The sequence below is a fragment of the Salvelinus alpinus genome, chromosome 10, assembly GCF_045679555.1.
Source record: "Salvelinus alpinus chromosome 10, SLU_Salpinus.1, whole genome shotgun sequence".
NCBI classification, from domain to species: Eukaryota; Metazoa; Chordata; class Actinopteri; order Salmoniformes; family Salmonidae; genus Salvelinus; species Salvelinus alpinus.
In genome coordinates this window covers 73,802,400-73,822,914 of record NC_092095.1, presented here as the reverse complement: position 1 = coordinate 73,822,914, position 20,515 = coordinate 73,802,400, and the positions used below count along the sequence as shown (strand labels likewise).

General features: G+C 40.8%; 1 protein-coding gene across 1 annotated transcript; it reads right to left on the bottom strand.

Moving 5' to 3' along the window:
• Positions 1-755: 755 nt before the first annotated feature.
• Positions 756-9,488, bottom strand: LOC139533053 (zinc finger protein 271-like). Its single transcript, XM_071331265.1, has 3 exons — positions 9,355-9,488; positions 6,000-6,248; positions 756-2,629 (listed from the first exon to the last, which is right to left on the bottom strand). Exons 2-3 carry the CDS (start codon positions 6,100-6,102, stop codon positions 1,194-1,196), a joined length of 1,539 nt encoding a protein of 512 aa, XP_071187366.1. The 5' UTR covers positions 6,103-6,248; positions 9,355-9,488; the 3' UTR covers positions 756-1,193.
• Between the last annotated feature and the right edge of the window lie 11,027 nt (positions 9,489-20,515).

Here is a 20,515-nt window from a genome sequence, read left to right as displayed (position 1 = left end):
CAGGAAAGCGGCCCAACTGTCCACCACCACTAAACCTTGTACCAGCTGCTTAAAAAGGCAGGAGAAAAGGATTTTAAAAATGTATTTTGACATCTAATGTACACGATTTTAACATTTGCATCTTTTTTTTATTTTTTTTATTGAACCTGCATTCTAAAAACAGTGGAAAAGGCAACATATGATAATAACACAACTGATGGCTGTAGCTAACTAGCCTCTGTAGCTAGCAAGCAATGCTAAAGAGATTGCAAATAGGTTAGCATAACTAGCCAAACAAAAAAATATTATTTCCTAAATATTAGCTAATTGACTAGTATTTATGAGTCCAGCAAACAAATTCCTCACATACTAGGAACGTATTTCCTCCCACGTTATACTGAAAAGGAGCCTCTCGGTCACAAAACACACAAAACAAGTTTTCTGGAGACTTGTGGGAGTGCTGATGACATCACTCATTGTATGCACTTTTGGTAGCCCGATTGCATCCAGACTGACGAGAAATCCACACACAATTGTCGTGACTTTACTTTCATTAATCTGATGACTGTAATGTATCTAAATCAACTAACCGATTAAATTAATCATGTAACAATTAACTCATTAGCAAATAAACTCTAAAAAGGTATTTACCTATCACAACCATAAAACAGTCAACGTATTAATTAAAACCTCGTCTCATATCATCATTCTGAACAGTCGTAACCTCCTGCATCTGCAAAAACCCCAGCCTAACTTATGATTCAGCACGACACAAATTGGTTTAAATATTTATTTACTAGCTGACTAAATGATAACACAGGATAAACATACACACTTAATACATGAGAAAAGGTCCCTAGCGGACTGATACGATATAGTGGGGGGTTTTTTACAAAAGGAGAGAGAGAGAGAGAGAAAAAGCAACACATATCATTGATACATTTTAGAAACTATTCTCACAGTAATCATACACTTGCAGACGAACCGCCGCCCATTTGGAGTAAGAAATCATGAATGTATTTACGTGTTAATGCCTTCGTTCGCCGTTTATCTGTCAGAACCAGACCTTCTTAGGAAGGGTGTGCAGCCTTTCCCGCGGCACGTTTGTAAGGCTCTGATTGTCCAAAAGGGTTTCCTCTAAAATGAGTTCCGGCACCTATTTCAGTCCAAGTCAAGCAATGAGATTAAAATCACCTCATCACTTAATTTTAATCTTAGCTGGTCTGAGAGAACTGACGAGGCTTCTCTCCTTTATGTATACGTTGGTGTGTTTTTAAGTTGCTCTGTTGAGAGAAATTCTTCCCACAGACAGAGCAGTAGTAAGGCTTCTCTCCTGTGTGTATACGTTGGTGTGTGTTTAAATGGTTCTGTTGAGAGAAACTCTTCCCACAGTCAGAGCAGATGTAAGGCTTTTCTCCAGTGTGTGTTCTCTGGTGAACTTTTAGATCAGATGATGTTGTGAAGCATTTTCTACAGTCGCAGCAAGAGTAAGGCTTCTCTCCTGTGTGTATACGTTGGTGTTTCTTGAAGCAACTCTGTTGAGAGAAACTCTTCCCACAGTCAGAGCAGATGTAAGGCTTTTCTCCGGTGTGCGTTCTCTGGTGAACTTTTAGATCAGATGATGTTGTGAAGCATTTTCCACAGTCACAGCAGGAGTAAGGCTTCTCTCCTGTGTGTAGACGTTGGTGTATCTTGAAGCTGCTCTGTTGATAGAAACTCTTCCCACAGTCAGAGCAGACATAAAGCTTTTCTCCAGTGTGTGTTCTCTGGTGAACTTTCAGATCAAACGATGTTGTGAAGCATTTTCTACAGTCAGAGCAGGAGTATGACTTCTTTTCTATGTGTACACGTTCATGTGATTTTAAATGGTTCCGTTGAGAGAAACTCTTCCCACAGTCGAAGCAGTAGTAAGGCTTCTTTCCTGTATGTATACGTTCATGCGATTTTAAGGTACCCAATCGGGAGAAATTCTTCCCACAGTCAGAACAGGAGTACGGCTTCTCTCCTGTATGTATACGTTGGTGTGCTTTAAAGCTACCCTGGTGGGAGAAACTCTTCCTACAGTCAGAGCAGGAGTAAGGCTTCATTCCTGTATGTATACGTTCATGCGAGTTTAGGGTACCCAATCTGGAGAAATTCTTTCCACAGTCAGAGCAGGAGTAAGGCTTCTCTCCTGTATGTATACGTTGGTGTGCTTTAAAGCTACTCTGGTGAGAGAAACTCTTCCCACAGTCAGAGCAGATGTAAGGCTTTTCTCCAGTGTGTGTTCTCTGATGAACTGTTAGCTCAGATGATGTTGTAAAGCATTTTCCACAGTCACAGCAGGAGTAAGGCTTCTCTCCTGTGTGTAGACGTTGGTGTTTTTTTAAGTTGGTCTGTTGAGAGAAACTCTTCCCACAGTACGAGCAGGAGTAAGGTTTCTCTTCTGTGTGCACTCTCTGATGAATTGTCAGAACTTTTGATGTTGTGAATCTCTCCCCAGAGTCAGTACAGGAATACAGATTCTCTCCTGTGTGGATTTTTAGGTGTATTTTTAGTTTTGATAGAAATGGGAAAATCTCCTCACAATGTGGGCAGTGGTGTGACCTCTTAGCTCTGTGATCTTCCTGCTGTTGCTCTCTGGATGTAGAGAATGTGTCAACATGGTTTCCTGTGTGAACAACATCAGAAGAACTAGTCAGTTGGTGTGATATACAGTACCAGTCCAACGTTTGGACACCTACTCATTCAAGGGTTTTTCTTTAACTATTTTCCACTTTGTAATACCAAAAGGGTGCATAGTTATTATCAAGGCAAAGGGTGGCTACTTTGAATACAAAATATATTTTGATTTGTTTAACACTATTTTGGTTACTGCATGATTCCATGTGTGTTATTTCATAGTTTTGATGTCTTCACTATTATTCTACAATGTAGAAAATAGTAAAAAATAGAAAAGTAGAAAAACACTTGAATGAGTAGGTGTTGTCAGGATTCCCCTAGGCGTCATGATTTGGGGCTGTACAAATGTTTGATGTATTAGAATAATTGAATATGCTTATGTTTTATTAATAGAAGGGGAGGGGTTATAAGACCGCTTCCCTCCTTACATTTATAGGGTTTTCGACTACGGATTAACTATATATATATATGTATATATATATATACAGTGGGGAGAACAAGTATTTGATACACTGATGATTTTGCAGGTTTTCCTACTTACAAAGCATGTAGAGGTCTGTCATTTTTATCATAGGTACACTTCAACTGTGAGAGACGGAATCTAAAACAAAAATCCAGAAAATCACATTGTATGATTTTTAAGTAATTAATTTGCATTTTATTGCATGACATAAGTATTTGATACATCAGAAAAGCAGAACTTAATATTTGGTACAGAAACCTTAGTTTGCAATTACAGAGATCATACGTTTCCTGTAGTTCTTGACCAGGTTTGCACACACTGCAGCAGGGATTTTGGCCCACTCCTCCATACAGACCTTCTCCAGATCCTTCAGGTTTCGGGGCTGTCGCTGGGCAATACGGACTTTCAGCTCCCTCCAAAGATTTTCTATTGGGTTCAGGTCTGGAGACTGGCTAGGCCACTCCAGGACCTTGAGATGCTTCTTACGGAGCCACTCCTTAGTTGCCCTGGCTGTGTGTTTCGGGTCGTTGTCATGCTGGAAGACCCAGCCACGACCCATCTTCAATGCTCTTACTGAGGGAAGGAGGTTGTTGGTGTAGATCTCGCGATACATGGCCCCATCCATCCTCCCCTCAATACGGTGCAGTCGTCCTGTCCCCTTTGCAGAAAAGCATCCCCAAAGAATGATGTTTCCACCTCCATGCTTCACGGTTGGGATGGTGTTCTTGGGGTTGTACTCATCCTTCTATTCCTCCAAACACGGCGAGTGGAGTTTAGAGCAAAAAGCTCTATTTTTGTCTCATCAGACCACATGACCTTCTCCCATTCTTCCTCTGGATCATCCAGATGGTCATTGGCAAACTTCAGACGGGCCTGGACATGCGCTGGCTTGAGCAGGGGGACCTTGCGTGCGCTGCAGGATTTTAATCCATGACGGCGTAGTGTGTTACTAATGGTTTTCTTTGAGACTGTGGTCCCAGCTCTCTTCAGGTCATTGACCAGGTACTGCCGTGTAGTTTTGAGCTGATCCCTCACCTTCCTCATGATCATTGATGCCCCACGAGGTGAGATCTTGCATGGAGCCCCAGGCCGAGGGTGATTGACCGTCATCTTGAACTTCTTCCATTTTCTAATAATTGCGCCAACAGTTGTTGCCTTCTCACCAAGCTGCTTGCCTATTGTCCTGTAGCCCATCCCAGCCTTGTGCAGGTCTACAATTTTATCCCTGATGTCCTTACACAGCTCTCTGGTCTTGGCCATTGTGGAGAGGTTGGAGTCTGTTTGATTGAGTGGGTGGACAGGTGTCTTTTATACAGGTAACGAGTTCAAACAGGTGCAGTTAATACAGGTAATGAGTGGAGAACAGGAGGGCTTCTTAAAGAAAACCTAACAGGTCTGTGAGAGCCGGAATTCTTACTGGTTGGTAGGTGATCAAATACTTATGTCATGCAATAAAATGCAAATTAATTACTTAAAAATCATACAATGTGATTTTCTGGACTTTTGTTTTAGATTCCGTCTCTCACAGTTGAAGTGTACCTATGATAAAAATGACAGACCTCTACATGCTTTGTAAGTAGGAAAACCTGCAAAATCGGCAGTGTATCAAATACTTGTTCTCCCCACTGTATATATTCATTGTAGAAATGTAGTATTGTTCTACAGTTGTATTTTAGTTCTCTCTCTCTGCCTCATTATAAAGAGGCCCCTCTTAGACATGTGTGACCTAGACAGAACTCTGCAGGGGAGTGAAGGAGATAAGGAATCAACTTTGGGTGGAGGGGACATTTACTGCTAAGTGTTTAGCTAATAAAGGCCCTGTTTTTACAGCTTTGTAGGCATGGTTTTGGTCCCAGGAGTAGAGGATGATGATGTAGTCAGTGACATCATCTGGGTGCGACTTAGGGTTTAATAAAACCACTGGAGACCTTTTGTTGGATGCAGAACTTACTCAGCAACATTCATGCTATGTTCCTGTTTGTCAACTTCTCTCTGCAATTGCATTAATAAAGGTTTTTGAATGATTTAATTAAAGATATTGTCATAATGCTAATTTCACCAATGAACCAATGATTGCCAAGGAAGGAAGGAACCAACGAACGCTAACAGTGTGTCCAAACGTTTGCCTGCTACTGTACTTATTTTATGAAGCTACATCTGCATAGGTTGCTCTTTGGGGTTTTAGGCTGGGTTTCTGTAAAGCACTTTGTGACAACTGCTGATGTAAAAAGGGTTTCATAAAATAAATGTGACATGTATAAGTGCTTAACAGAAACCCAGACTAAAACCCCAAAGAGCAAGCAATGCAGATGTAGAAGCACAGTGGTTAGAAAAATTCCCTAGAAGGAAGAAACCTAGAGAGGAACCAGGACCAAATGGGTGACCAGTCCTCTTCTGTCTGTACCGGGTGACATATGTATTCATATCAGTAGGCTGTACAATACAGGGGAATAAAACTATTCTAAAAGTGGGTAAGAGTTGAAAGCTAAAAAGGGGCGTGTCATCCTCTACTCACTATCACAAGGGTTAGTAACTACACAGACTCACTTCATATCATCCTCCACTCACTATCACAAGGGTTAGTAACTACAGACTCATTTCATATCATCCTCCACTCACTATCACAAGGGTTAGTAACTACACAGACTCACTTCATATCATCCTCCACTTATTATCACAAGGGTTAGTAACTATACAGACTCATTTCATAGAACTTTAAAACACCGGCAGTTTGTCTACTTCACTTCTTTAGTCTACTCTCTGATCACTCCAGACAGCCCAGTTGTTCAAGGATGTCTGATGTCAGAATTACAGAATTCAACCCAGCAATAGACTGGGTCATAACTTATGGAGGTCTAATTTATGAATATAACTTATAGATAGAACCTGCTCTTACCATGACTAACAGTTGTCCTAATCTTCTCCTCTTCTTCTTCATCTTTAATGTTGACATTCAGCTCCAGTGTTTGACTGCAGTCCTCCAGCTTCACTGATGCCATCTCTGGATCCTGCAGTGCAAACTGGGCTCCACTGTCACAATCAGGACCCAGTGACTGTAGGTTTCTACTCAGTGTGGAAGGAGAGAGGCAGGCTGGGTTTGTCCTCACTGTTGATGTTACCGGCCTCAGACTTAATCTGAGTCAGCCTGTAGTAGTAAGGACAAACAGAAAACAATCTTGACAGTTCTGGCGCTTTCTTTGTCCTCCAAAAATGTATTATCTTTTTTGTTGTTCAATTCTCTCATTTCAATAGATCAGGTAGTTAAACATTGACAGCAAAACATTCATTCAAAACATTAGACAGAAAGTTCAGACTTTAAATGACCCAAAGTAAGAGATGGATCTAAATGTACAGAATGGTTACCTGGAGGAAAATAAGGGTTATGCTTTTTCAATTTCAGTCAAGGGGAAGGTTTAGTATTGTTTTAATCTAGTCCAGAAGAGGGTCATGTCATTTGTAATTGATGAAATTTTAATATTTCTCAGTGTTTTACAATTACTTGCTTATTAGGCTTTATAAACTGAGTGGTTCGAACCCTGAACTTTGATTGGCTGACAGCCGTGGTATATCACACCATATACCAGGGGTATGACAAAACATTCCTTTTTACTGTTCTAATTACGTTGGTAACCAGTTTATAATAGCAATAAGGCACCTCAAGGGTTTGTGGTATGTGTCCAATATATCAGGGATAAGGGCTGTATCCAGGCCCTCTACAACAGCCCTTATCCCTGATATATTGGACATATAACAAACCCCCTCTGGCCTTATTGCTTAAATATATCAATGTGGCCGATGCCGCCCCTCATCTCTGATTCTCTGCTGGGCACACAATACCAAGTGTAACTATAGGCTATTTAGTGTGTTGTCAATCAAATGATCCATAGTCTATAGAATACGAAGTGCATGCTGGGAGAAGCACAGAGCAAAGTTATGTGGTTCTAGGATAGTTGCTGGGATGGTGTAAATACAACTAGGCTGTATTACACACTGCAAAGGTTATTCCAACCCTGAGCCCCGACTTGCTCAGCTTGTTGATCCAATACTTTTTTTTTTTTAATGCTGCCTAACCAATGGCTGTGCTGTGTCGGCCTATCCTAACCAATGGCTGTGTTGTGTCGGCCTATGGTGGCAGTTGAGGAAGAGAGTGAAAGGTTTCACATTTTGTTGTTGATTAGACCTAGTCCCCCCAAAACATAATCACTATCTTGAATGTGGACTGGCCTATTCCTCCACCCACCATGCACTCTTTAAATAGCCTACCTCCATGTCAGTGAAGGGCTGTTGAGTTAAAAGCCAGACTCCACTTGGGGGGGTATGAGGGGTTATGCCATAGGACTCTTTTAGTGAAGAAGATGTCAAAAAGCACAGGCTCCTTGTTAGATTAACATGAAGAAAATAAAACTGATCTGATTATATAAAGGGGTCTATAACAGTGTTTTGGTCCGCACTGCTTTACGCTACAAACACGCTGTACAACTACCAGGAAATACTTTAGTTTGTTTCTTTGACATTTAGAGGCTGAGATATAACCCTCTATAGTCCAGAAGACAAAAATATGACTTTCTTAGGAAGTAATCTAATTCTGTCACTATCAATTGATTAAGCTATTTAGTTTCTGTACAATAGAAGACATTTAAACCCAGACAGCTTTTAGGGAAATACTTGTTCGGTTAAAAGACACAGAATGAGAGTAGCCAGCAATGAGAGATTTACATTTCTCTGCTAAAAGACTGGATGGTCAATCCGATATCTGAAGTGGCCATACAGTATTTACTGCAGATATCCGGGCTTTTATACTTCTTGCGCTTAACGGAGCAGAGCTGTTGTCAAGGAAGTGAGTTTGTGTTTATACTGGACCTCCCGCCCACCAATCATGTCAATGCGGAGCTATACGGAGCCCTTCACATTGTTACAAAACTGGAGGGGCTGTGTTAGGAGATTGATTTGACCTCTGCCTCCGTGGGTTCAGAAATTGTGTCACACTGTCCCTAAGAAGCTTCCGAACACATTTTGGGATCAAATATGAATCTCGTTGTAAACGAGACACATTGATTTGGCATCGGAGAAATATGAGATGAACACAGGCCTCTCTCTCTGTCTGTCCATTCTTAGCCTGTGTGGTTTTAAAAAAGATTCTGCTAAAACATAAAATGACGTAGACTTGCATGAAATGTTTATAAAAGGCCATTTTTTTCCGTCAGACCTGCAAATACGATGATAGATTCATGGAATGATTTCACCATAAGAGATATATCCACCCCTACTCTTGTTCACGATGGTCTGCCAACCCACAAACATCTGGCCCGCAGCACTGTACGCTATCAACATTCCTAAGTTGCCATGTAATGCTTACAGGATGAAGCACAGTTCTAAAATGGCATATCTAAAGGCTCTGGTCTGTCCAAGAAGTGAGGGTAAACGGTAGACATGTTCTCTACTATCCACTTTGTTTTAATTATTATTTTGGCTATAGGGGATTTTTTTTTTTTCACAGTTCAGGGAGGGTTTATGTCTAATATATTTTTCTGACCGGACAGCTATCCATTTTCCTTTCAGATGTCCTTATTAAAAATAATGTCCACTCCCTAAGTGCAGTTAAGCTATAGTAGTCTTCCTAAATTCACAAATTACTAAGTAAACAATTAATACAAGGTTGAAGTTTGAGGCAGAACAATGTACTATTTTCCACTTTCACTCACAAAAAACAGATTGTATTTCCCATTCACACCATAGTAACAATTATAGATGAATATAGAAACAACTGAATGTGTCTGAATATTGTTACAGTGACATGTAGAAATCAGATGAACATGACATTCTGCTTCTAAACAGTAAAACAACCCTGAAACAGTCTCTCTGGTGCAGCCGCACAGCCTGCAAGTCTATTGACTCAGACCGAGAGGCGCCGCCATTTTACCAGCTCATTAACATATGGAAATAATAATAATAATAAACATGTCAAACGAACTCAGAAATCTGAAATCAATTGATTCTTTATGAAATTAGATTGACGAAGTAATGTAGATTCATTCACTCTGACAAACCCAAAGTCTAAACTTAGCTAGCTAACGTTAACTAAATGTGACTTCTAAATTTATATTTAATCACGTTCTTCACTCACTCGGTTAAGCACAAATATAACGTCATAAGACCTTTAGCAAACGCGACAATACCTTGACGAATTTGTTACCTAACACGTTACAACATGTTCTTAAGATATTATAAAGTTTAAACGTGCTATTGCATACCTTTAGTAATACTTTTGAAACGGACACACACGCTATCGTCTTCAGAGAACAATTGTGGCTGGAACCTGCCCGGAACTTCCTGTTCCCCGACTATCAGAGCGCAACAGGACTTCTTCTTCTTCGGTGTGTTTAATGGTGGTTGGCATTCAATATGTTGCATTAGTTTATTTAGTAAATATTTTCTTAACTCAGGTGTTGCAAGAAGGCCAATAAGGGTATTATCTTTGAAAGACAGGGTCCTGAAAAAGAGACGTTTCTTTTTTTGCTGAGTTCGTGTTCTTATTTTTACTGGTCAAGCCATAACTGAGTGAGCCAAATAAACGCGTTTTGGTTGTAATCAAGCTCTGACTTCACTACTTGTTTTGATCAGGGCCCGTGGTCTGATAGACTTCTTACCTTGTGCTGATTATTTGAATTAAACACACCACTTTTTGTCCATCAAGCTGTAGGAATTGAATTTGTTTATGTCTGGTTAAGATCATATGAAATGCTCAGCCTCCGGCAGATTACTCCTCCACTTATACTGAGAGTGAGCACCTGATTGTTCAACTACTTTAATTAGCATGGTTGTTACGAGAGAGGGAGAGATTGGGAGGGAGAAAGATGGAGGGAGAGAGGAAGACAGGGAGGGAGAGGAAGACAGGGAGGGAGAGAGGAAGAGACAGAGAGAGAGGATAGGGGGGAATGGAGAGAGAGAGCGACAAATGCAGGATACATTTGATTGAATCTGTTCTGTGGAGCCCTCTTCCTCCTCATCCCCTGTTCTGTCGCCTCTCCCCATATGGAATCTGTAATTACAGCTCATGAATTCATGCTCATTGAAGATGGCTATCATACACTGGGTAGATGAATTATGCTTCAAGGTTGGATCTGGATAGAAGGAAGACGGAAAGTATCTGAAAATGAACACTGTGTCGAACTCAATACACAACTTTTTACCTGGGCCCTATGCACTTTATAGGGAACCCTACAGCTACAGACACACATGTCAGTACAGGCCTGAGTACAGTCTGAACAGCCCGTTGTCATAGCAGCCACACCATCAGTAGGTCAAGAACTCACTGTTAAATCCATTCTAAAAAATAAATAAATAAATGGAAAGAATATGGCACAACCGCTACTTCTGACTAGAGAAGGCCGCCCACCAAAACTCAGTGACCGGGTAAGGAAGGTATTAGACCGAAAAGCAAGCAAGAGGCCAATGGTAACTATGAAAGAGCTGGAGAGAGAGGGGAGAAATCGTCCATGGGACAACTACCACCCGGACATTGCCCAAACTGTTGCCACAAAGTTGGAAGCACAAAATCATCTAGAATGTCATTGTATGCTGTAGCATTACGATTTCCCTTCACTAAAACTAAGGGGTTTTGCCCAAACCATGAAAAACAGCCCCAGACCATTATTCCTCCTCCCCCAAACTTTACAGTTGGCACTATGTATTCAGGCAGGTAGCGTTCTCCTAGCATCTGCCAAACTCAGATTCGTCCGTCGGACTGCCAGATGGTAAGGCGTGATTTACCATTCTAGAGAACGCGTTTCCACTGCTCCAGAGTCCAATGGCGGCGAGCTTTACACCACTCCAGCCGACGCTTAGCATTGTGCATGGTGATCTTAGGCTTGTGTGTGGCTGTTTGGCCATGGAAACCCATTTCATGAAGCTCCAGACAAACAGTTCTTGTGCTAACGTTGCTTCCAGAGGCAGTTTGGAACTCGGTAGTGAGTGTTGCAACCGAGGACAGATGATTTTGATGCACTACCACTTTGCGGCTGAGACCTTGTTGCTCATAGACGTTTCCACTTCACAATAACAGCACTTACAGTTGACCGGGGCAGCTCTAGCACGGCAGAAATTTGACAAACTGACTTGTTGGAAAGGTGGCATCCTATGACGGTGCCACTTTGAAAGTCACTGAGCTCTTCAGTAAGGACATTCTACTGCCAGTGTTTGTCTATGGAGATTGCATAGCGGTGTGCTCGATTCTATACACCTGTCAGCAACGGCTGTGGCTGAAATAGCCGAATCCACTCATTTGAAGGGGTGTCCACATACTTTAGTATATAAAGTGCAGTTTGTACCTTCTTAAGTATGTCAGGGCTTGACATTATCTTTTTTTGCCCCTTGTCCAAATTATTTTTACTTGTCCAGTAGTTAAAAATACTTATCTGAAACTGAAAATTCTGTAGTAGTAAAAAAAGAACTATTGACTGATGCAATTTGATCATTCTTGTTATTTTAATAACAATGTACAACCCCTGACTCTCTAACAACATGGAAAATATAACAAACTGAATCTGCAGAAAGTACATCAGTGAGTTTGACATTTTCCTTTGTGGGGCAGAACTGATGAATGACCGTATAATACAAATAGAATAACAACCTATGACAGACTTATTCAATCTTCTATACGTGTGTTGACCTCACAACAGAAACATACATAGATAAAGAGATCATCTCTAAAACGCAGTGATTAAAATATCACAGAACACAATGAAGTTTAAGTCCACATGTCAGTCAATAACAAATACCAATTTATATTCTATAACAGATCATTTAATTATGAATGATGTATGTGGTGGAAGCTAAATATAAAAAAGTACTGGCACCTATTTCAGTCCAAGTCAAGCAATGAGATGAAAACTGAGTGATGGAGTGATTTTAATCTTATCCGGTCTGAGAGAACTGATGAGGCATCTCTCCTTTATGTTTACGTTGGTGTGTTTTTAAGTTGCTCTGTTGAGAGAAACTCTTCCCACAGACAGAGCAGTAGTAAGGCTTCTCTCCTTTATGTATACGTTCATGTGATTTTAAGGTATCCAATCGAGAGAAACTTTTCCCACAGTCGGAGCAGTAGTAAGGCTTCTCTCCTGTGTGTATACGTTGGTGTGCTTTTAAATGGTTCTGTTGAGAGAAACTCTTCCCACAGTCAGAGCAGGAGTACGGCTTCTCTCCTGCATGTATACGTTGGTGTGCTTTAAAGTTACACAGGTGGGAGAAACTCTTCCTACAGTCAGAGCAGAAGTAAGGCTTCTCTCCTGTGTGTGTACGTTGGTGTGCTTTAAAGTTACACAGGTGGGAGAAACTCTTCCTACAGTCAGAGCAGAAGTAAGGCTTTTCTCCAGTGTGTGTTCTCTGATGAACTGTTAACTCAGATGATGTTGTGAAGCATTTTCCACAGTACGAGCAGGAGTACGGCTTCTCTCCTGTGTGCACTCTCTGATGAAGTGTCAGAGCCCTTGATGTTGTGAATCTCTTCCCACAGTCAGTACAGGAATACAGATTGTCTCCTGTGTGTATTTTTAAGTGTACTTTTAGCTTTGATAGAATTGGAAAATTCTCCTCACAATGTGGGCAGTGGTGAGACCTCTTAGCTCTGTGATCTTCCTGCTGTTTCTCTCTGGATGTAGAGAATGTCTCAACACGGTCTCCTGTGTAAACATCAGAAGAACCAGTCAGTTTGTGTGATATACAGTACCAGTCAAAAGATTGGACACCTACTCATTCAAGGTTTTTTTTTATTTTTACTATTTCTACATTGTAGAATAATAGTGAAGACATCAAAAATATATTTTTCAAAATAGCCACCCTTTGCCTTGATGAAAGCTTTGCATTCTCTCAACCAGCTTCATGAGGAAGTCACCTGGAATGCATTTCAATTAACAGGTGTGCTGTGTTAAAAATTAATTTGTGGAATTTCTTTCCTTCTTAATGCATTTAAGCCAATCACCTGTGTTGTGACAAGGTAGGGGTGGTATACAGAAGATAGCCCTATTTGGTAAATACCAAGTCCATATTATGACAAAAACAGCTCAAATAAGCAAAGAGAAATGACAGTGCATCATTACTTTAAGACATGAAGGTCAGTCAACACGGAACATTTCAAGAACTTTTAAAGTTTCTTCAAGTGCAGTCGCAAAATCCATCAAGTGCAATGATGAAATTGTCTCTCATGAGGACAACCACAGGAAAGGAAGACCCAGAGTTACCTCTGCTGCAGAGGATAAGTTCATTAGAATAACTCCACCTCAGATTGCAGCCCAAATAAATGCTTCACAGAGTTCAAGTAACAGACATCTCAACATCAACTGTTCAGAGGAGACTGCGTGAATCAGGCCTTCATGGTCAAATTGATGCAAATAAACCACTACTAAAGGACACCGATAAGAAGAAGAGACTTGCTTGGGCCAAGAAACACGAGCAATGAGGCAGAACGACAGATTTTTAACCTTGTCAGCTCGGGGGATCCAATCTTACAACCTTACAGTTAACTAGTCCAATGCTCTAACACCTGATTACATTGCACTCCACGAGGAGCCTGCCTGTTAGCGAATGCAGTAAGCTAAGGTAAGTTGCTAGCTAGCATTAAACTTATCTTATAAAAAACAATCAATCAATGACTGTCATTGCTCCAATGTGTACTTAACCATAAACATCAATGCCTTTCTTAAAATCAATACACAAGTATATATTTTTAAACCTGCATATTTAGCTAAAAGAAATCCAGGTTAGCAGGCAATATTAACCAGGTGAAATTGTGTCATTTCTCTTGCGTTCATTGCACGCAGAGTCAGGGTATATGCAACAGTTTGGGCCGCCTGGCTCTTTGCGAACTAATTTGCCAGAATTTTACGTAATTATGACAACATTGAAGGTTGTGCAATGTAACAGGAATATTTAGACTCATGGATGCCACACGTTAGATAAAATACGGAACGGAATAAACGTTTTGTTTTCGAGGTGATAGTTTCCGGATTAGTCAAAGGTATATGGTTTAAAGAGAAATAGTCGACGCGTTATAATTCCTGTAATAACTTGCGGCTGAACTTGAAAGGGGTTCCTTCGTTATTTTACCGTTCATGTCTTCCATAGAGAATGTCTTGATCTACTTCAAATAAGGTCTGTGTTTCGTGCAGGCTTAAACCGCCTCGACGTTTTGATACCCGTGTAAATCTCACTAGGATAAGGTAACGTTTGTCAACATATTTTCATAAATCCACTCTACAAAAAAATGTATCTTCGCTTATATTTAGCCAATATTGATCAGAGTTACCTTGTCTTATGGATATCTACACAGTTATAAACTGGCACGGTGATGTAAGCCTACACGAAACACAGACCTTATTTTAAGTGAATCTAAAAATAAAAAGCTTTTCAGATTTTGCTAGAATGTGTCATGGGAATTATGACTCGCACTTTGGTTGTCAATTCTTACCATGCCCATTATTAAAATAGGATTTCCTGCATATAGAAATTAAAGTTTCTGTTTTCAACATTCATCACAGGTAACTTAAACTCTAGTTTTATTCAAACAGTTGAGAGTATTTGTCTCCTAAGCAGACTCTTCAGTATCATTGTCACTTCAGAGCTGTGTGCGTGTGTGTGTATTTTTGTATTATATTAAGTTAAAATAAAAGTGTTCATTGTTCATTCAGTATTGTTGCAATTGTCATTATTACAAAAATGTGTGTGTGTGTATGATATATATATATATTTCTTTTTATGTTTAAAAAAAAATCATAATCGGTCGACCTCTACTTATGACCCAGTCTAATTTATGAGGAACCTGCTGTTACCATGAGAAACAGATTTCCCAATCTTCTCCTCCTCTTCTTCATCTTTAATATTGACATTCAGCTCCAGTGTTTGACTGCAGTCCTCCAGCTTCACTGATGCCATCTCTGAATCCAGCAGTGCAAACTGGGCTCCACTGTCACAATCAGGACCCAGTGACTGTGGGTTTCTACTCAGTGGGGAAGGAGAGAGGCAGGCTGGGATTGTCCTCACTGTTGATGTTACCAGCCTCAGACTTAATCTAAGTCGGCCTGTAGTAATAAAGAGAAACAGAAAACAATCTTGACAGTTCTGGCGCTTTCTTTGTCCTCCAAAAATGTATTATCTTTTTTGTTGTTCAATTCTCTCATTTCAATAGATCAGGTAGTTAAACATTAACAACAAAACATTCATTCAAAACATTAGACAGAAAGTTCAGACTTTAAATGACCCAAAGTAAGAGATGGATCTAAATGTCCAGAATGGTTACCTGGAGGAAAATGAGTGTAATGCTTTTTCAATGTCAGTCAAGGGGAGGGTTGAGTATTGTTTTAATCTAGTCCAGAAGAGGGTCAAGTCATTTGTAATTGATGACATGTCAATATTTCTCAGTGTTTTACAATTACTTGCTTATTAGGCTTTATAAACTGAGTGATTTGAGCCCTGAACGCTGATTGGCTATATATATATATCAATGTGGCCGATGCCGCCCCTCATCTCTGATTTCTGCTCGGCGCGTAATATCAAGCGTGACTATAGGTTATTTAGTGTGGTGTCAATCAAATGATCCATAGCCTAAAGCAGGGCTGTCCAACCATGTTCTGGAGAGCTGCCCTCCTGTAGGTTTTAACTCTAACCATGTTCCGGGAGAGCTACCATCCTGTAGGTTTTAACTCTAACCCTGTTCCTGGAGAGCTGCCCTCCTGTAGGTTTTAACTCTAACCCTGTTCCTGGAGAGCTGCCCTCCTGTAGGTTTTAACTCCAACCCTGTTCCTGGAGAGGTACCATCCTGTAGGTTTTAACTCTAACCCTGTTCCTGGAGAGCTGCCCTCCTGTAGGTTTTAACTCTAACCCTGTTCCTGGAGAGATACCCTCCTGTAGGTTCTCACTCCAACCCCAGTGGTTCAGTTTATAGAATCAGGTGTGCTAGATTAGGGTTGGAGCGAAAGCCTACAGGACTGTAGCTCTCCAGGAACAGGGTTGGAGAGCCCTGGGCTATAGGATACGATGTGCATGCTGGGAGAAGCACAGAGCTAAGTTATAATGTGGTTCTAGGATAGCTGCTGGGATGGTGTAAATACAACTAGGCTGTATTACACACTGCAAAGGTTATTCCAACCCTGAGCAGCGGCCTGCTCTGTGCTTGTTGAGCCAAAACTTTTTTTTTAAATGCTGCCTAACCAATGGCTGTGCTGTGTCGGCCTATCCTAACCAATGGCTGTGCTGTGTCATCCTAACCAATGTCTGTGCTGTGTCGGCCTATCCTAACCAATGTCTGTGCTGTGTCATCCTAACCAATGTCTGTGCTGTGTCGGCCTATCCTAACCAATTGCTGTGCTGTGTCGGCCTATCCTAACCAATGGCTGTGCTGTGTCGGCCTATCCTAACCAATGGCTGTGCTGTGTCGGCCTATCCTAACCAATGGCTGTGCTGTGTCGGCCTATCCTAACCAATGGCTGTGCTGTGTCGGCCTATCCTAACCAATGGCTGTGCTGTGTCGGCCTATGGTGGCAGTTGAGGAAGAGAGTGAAAGGTTTCACATTTTGTTGTTGATTAGACCTAGTCCCCCCAAAACATAATCACTATCTTGCACGAGGACTGGCCTATTCCTCCACCCACCATGCACTCTTTAAACAGCCTACCTCCATGTCAGTGAAGGGCTGTTGAGTTAAAAGCCAGACTCCACTTGGGGGGTGTGAGGAGGTATGAGGGGTTATGCCATAGGCCTCTTTTAGTGAAGAAGATGTCAAAAAGCACAGGCTCTTGTTAGATTAACATGAAGAAAATAAAACGGATCTGATTATATAAAGTGGTCTATAACAGTGTTTTGGTCCACGCTGCTTTACGCCACAAACAAGCTGTACAACTACCAGGAAAGACTTTACTTTGTTTCTTTGACATTCAGAGGCTGAGATATAACCCTCTATAGCCCAGGAGACAAAACAAATGACTTTTCTTGGGAAGTAATCTAATTCTGTCACTACCAATTGATTAAGCTATTTAGTTTCTGTACAATAGAAGACGTTTAAACCCAGACAGCTTTTAGGGAAATACTTGTTGGGTTAAAGACACAGAATGAGAGTAGCCAGCAGTGAGAGATTTACATTTCTCTGCTAAAAGACTGGATGGTCAATCCGATATCTGAAGTGGCCATACAGCATTTACTGCAGATGCATCCTCCGCAGATATCCGGGCTTTTATACTTCTTACGCTTAACGGAGCAGAGCTGTTGTCAAGGAAGTGAGTTTGTGTTTATACTGGACCTCACGCCCACCAATCATGTCAATGCAGAGCTATACGGAGCCCTTCACATTGTTACAAAACTTGAAGAGGCACACGGCGATGCGTTAAGAGATTGATTTGACCTCTGCCTCCGTGGGTTCAGAAATTGTGTCACACTGTCCCCAAGAAGCTTCCGAACACATTTTGGGATCAAACATGAATTGGCTTTTACTCTGTCTGGAGAGGAAAGGTAGGCCTAACTATTTAGTGTAAAGGTAGGCCTAACTATTTAGTGTAAAGGTAGGCCTAACTATTTAGTGTAAAGGTAGGCCTAACTATTTAGTGTAAAGGTAGGCCTAACTATTTAGTGTAAAGGTAGGCCTAACTATTTAGTGTAGTGTAAAGGTAGGCCTAACTATTTAGTGTAGTGTAAAGGTAGGCCTAACTATTTAGAGGAAAGGTAGGACTAACTATTTAGTGTAAAGGTAGGCCTAACTATTTAGTGTAGTGTAAAGGTAGGCCTAACTATTTAGAGGAAAGGTAGGACTAACTATTTAAAGTACCATGATCAGATGGTCTCACATTTCATTATTTGCAAACAGGGGCAGTTTCGTTGTACTACGAGACACATTGATTTGGCATCGGAGAAATATGAGATGAACACACAGGCCTCTCTCTCTGTCTGTCCATTCTTAGCCTGTGTGGTTTTAAAAAAGATTCTGCGAATACATAAAATGACGTAGACTTGTATGAAATGTTTATAAAAGGCCATTTTTTTTCTCAGACCTGCAAATACGATGATAGATTCATGGAATGATTTTACCATAAGAGATATATCCACCCCTACTCTTGTTCACGATGGTCTGCCAACCCACAAACATCTGGCCCGCAGCACTGTACGCTATCAACATTCCTAAGTTGCCATGTAATGCTTACAGGATGAAGCACAGTTTCTAAAATGGCATATCTAAAGGCTCTGGTCTGTCCAAGAAGTGAGGGTAAACGGTAGACATGTTCTCTACTATCCACTTTGTTTTAATTATTATTTTGGCTATAGGGGATTTTTTTTTTTTCACAGTTCAGGGAGGGTTTATGTCTAATATATTTTTCTGACCGGACAGCTATCCATTTTCCTTTCAGATGTCCTTATTAAAAATAATGTCCACTCCCTAAGTGCAGTTAAGCTATAGTAGTCTTCCTAAATTCACAAATTACTAAGTAAACAATTAATACATGGTTGAAGTTTGAGGCAGAACAATGTACTATTTTCCACTTTCACTCACAAAAAACAGATTGTATTTCCCATTCACACCACAGTAACAATTATAGATGAATATAGAAACAACTGAATGTGTCTGAATATTGTTACAGTGACATGTAGAAATCAGATTAACATGACATTCTGCTTCTAAACAGTAAAACAACCCTGAAACAGTCTCTCTGGTGCAGCCGCACAGCCTGCAAGTCTATTGACTCAGACCGAGAGGCGCCGCCATTTTACCAGCTCATTAACATATGGAAATAATAATAATAATAAACATGTCAAACGAACTCGGAAATCTATAATCAATTGATTCTTTATGAAATTAAATTGACGAAATAATGTACATGCATTCACTCTGACAAACCCAAAGTCTAAATTTAGCTAGCTAACGTTAACTAAATGTGACTTCTAAAATTATATTTAATCACGTTCTTCACTCACTCGGTTAAGCACAAATATAACGTCATAAAACCTTTAGCAAACGCGACAATACCTTGACGAATTTATTACCTAACACGTTACGACATGTTCTTAAGATATTATGAAGTTTAAACGTGCTATTACATACCTTTAGTAATACTTTTGAAACGGACACACACGCTATCGTCTTCAGAGAACAATTGTGGCTTGCGCCTGCCCGGAACTTCCTGTTCCCAGACTATCAAAGCGCAACAGGACTTCTTCTTCTTCGGTGGTTTTAATGGTGGTTGGCATTCAATATGTTGCATTAGTTTATTTAGTAAATATTTTCTTAACTTAGGTGTTGCAAGAAGGCCAATAAGGATATTATCTTTGAAAGACAGGGTCCTGAAAAAGAGACGTTTCTTTTTTTGCTGAGTGCATGTTCTTATTTTTACTGGTCAAGCCATAACTGAGTGAGCCAAATAAACGCGTTTTGGTTGTAATCAAGCTCTGACTTCACTACTTGTTTTGATCAGGGCCCGTGGTCTGATAGACTTCTTACCTTGTGCTGATTATTTGAATTAAACACACCACTTTTTGTCCATCAAGCTGTAGGAATTGAATTTGTTTATGTCTGGTTAAGATCATATGAAAAACTCAGCCTCTGGCAGATTACTCCTCCACTTATACTGAGAGAGAGCACCTGATTGCTCAACTACTTTAATTAGCATGGTTGTTACGAGAGAGGGAGAGATTGGGAGGGAGAAAGACAGGGAAGGAGAGAGGAAGAGACAGAGAGAGAGGATAGGGGGGATGGAGAGAGGGGGGAGGGAGAGAGGGACAGAGAGGGAAATGGAGAGAGAGCGACAAATGCAGGATACATTTGATTGAATCTGTTCTGTGGAGCCCTCCTCCTCCTCATCCCCTGTTCTGTGGCCTCTCCCCATATGGAATCTGTAAATACAGCTCATGAATTCATGCTCATTGAAGATGGCTATCATACACTGGGTAGATGAATTATGCTTCAAGGTTGGATCTGGATAGAAGGAAGACGGAAAGTATCTGAAAATGAACACTGTGTTGAACTCAATACACAACTTTTTACCTGGGCCCTATGCACTTTATAGGGAACCCTACAGCTACAGACACACATGTCAGTACAGGCCTGAGTACAGTCTGAACAGCCCGTTGTCATAGCAGCCACGCCATCAGTAGGTCAAGAACTCACTGTTAAATCCATTCTAAAAAATAAATAAATAAATGGAAAGAATATGGCACAACCGCTACTTCTGACTAGAGAAGGTCGTCCACCAAAACTCAGTGACCGGGTAAGGAAGGTATTAGACCGAGAAGCAAGCAAGAGGCCAATGGTAACTATGAAAGAGCTGGAGAGAGAGGGGAGAAATCGTCCATGGGACAACTACCACCCGGACATTGCCCAAACTGTTGCCACAAAGTTGGAAGCACAGAATCATCTAGAATGTCATTGTATGCTGTAGCATTAC

Bases quoted from the DNA above. Each gene is read 5' to 3' on its own strand.
- LOC139533053 (XM_071331265.1), bottom strand. From the start codon at position 6,102: ATGGCATCAGTGAAGCTGGAGGACTGCAGTCAAACACTGGAGCTGAAT. The intron at 2,630-5,999 runs GTAAGAGCAGGT...TTGTTCACACAG, and splicing joins TAGGACAACTGTTAGTCATG to GAAACCATGTTGACACATTC.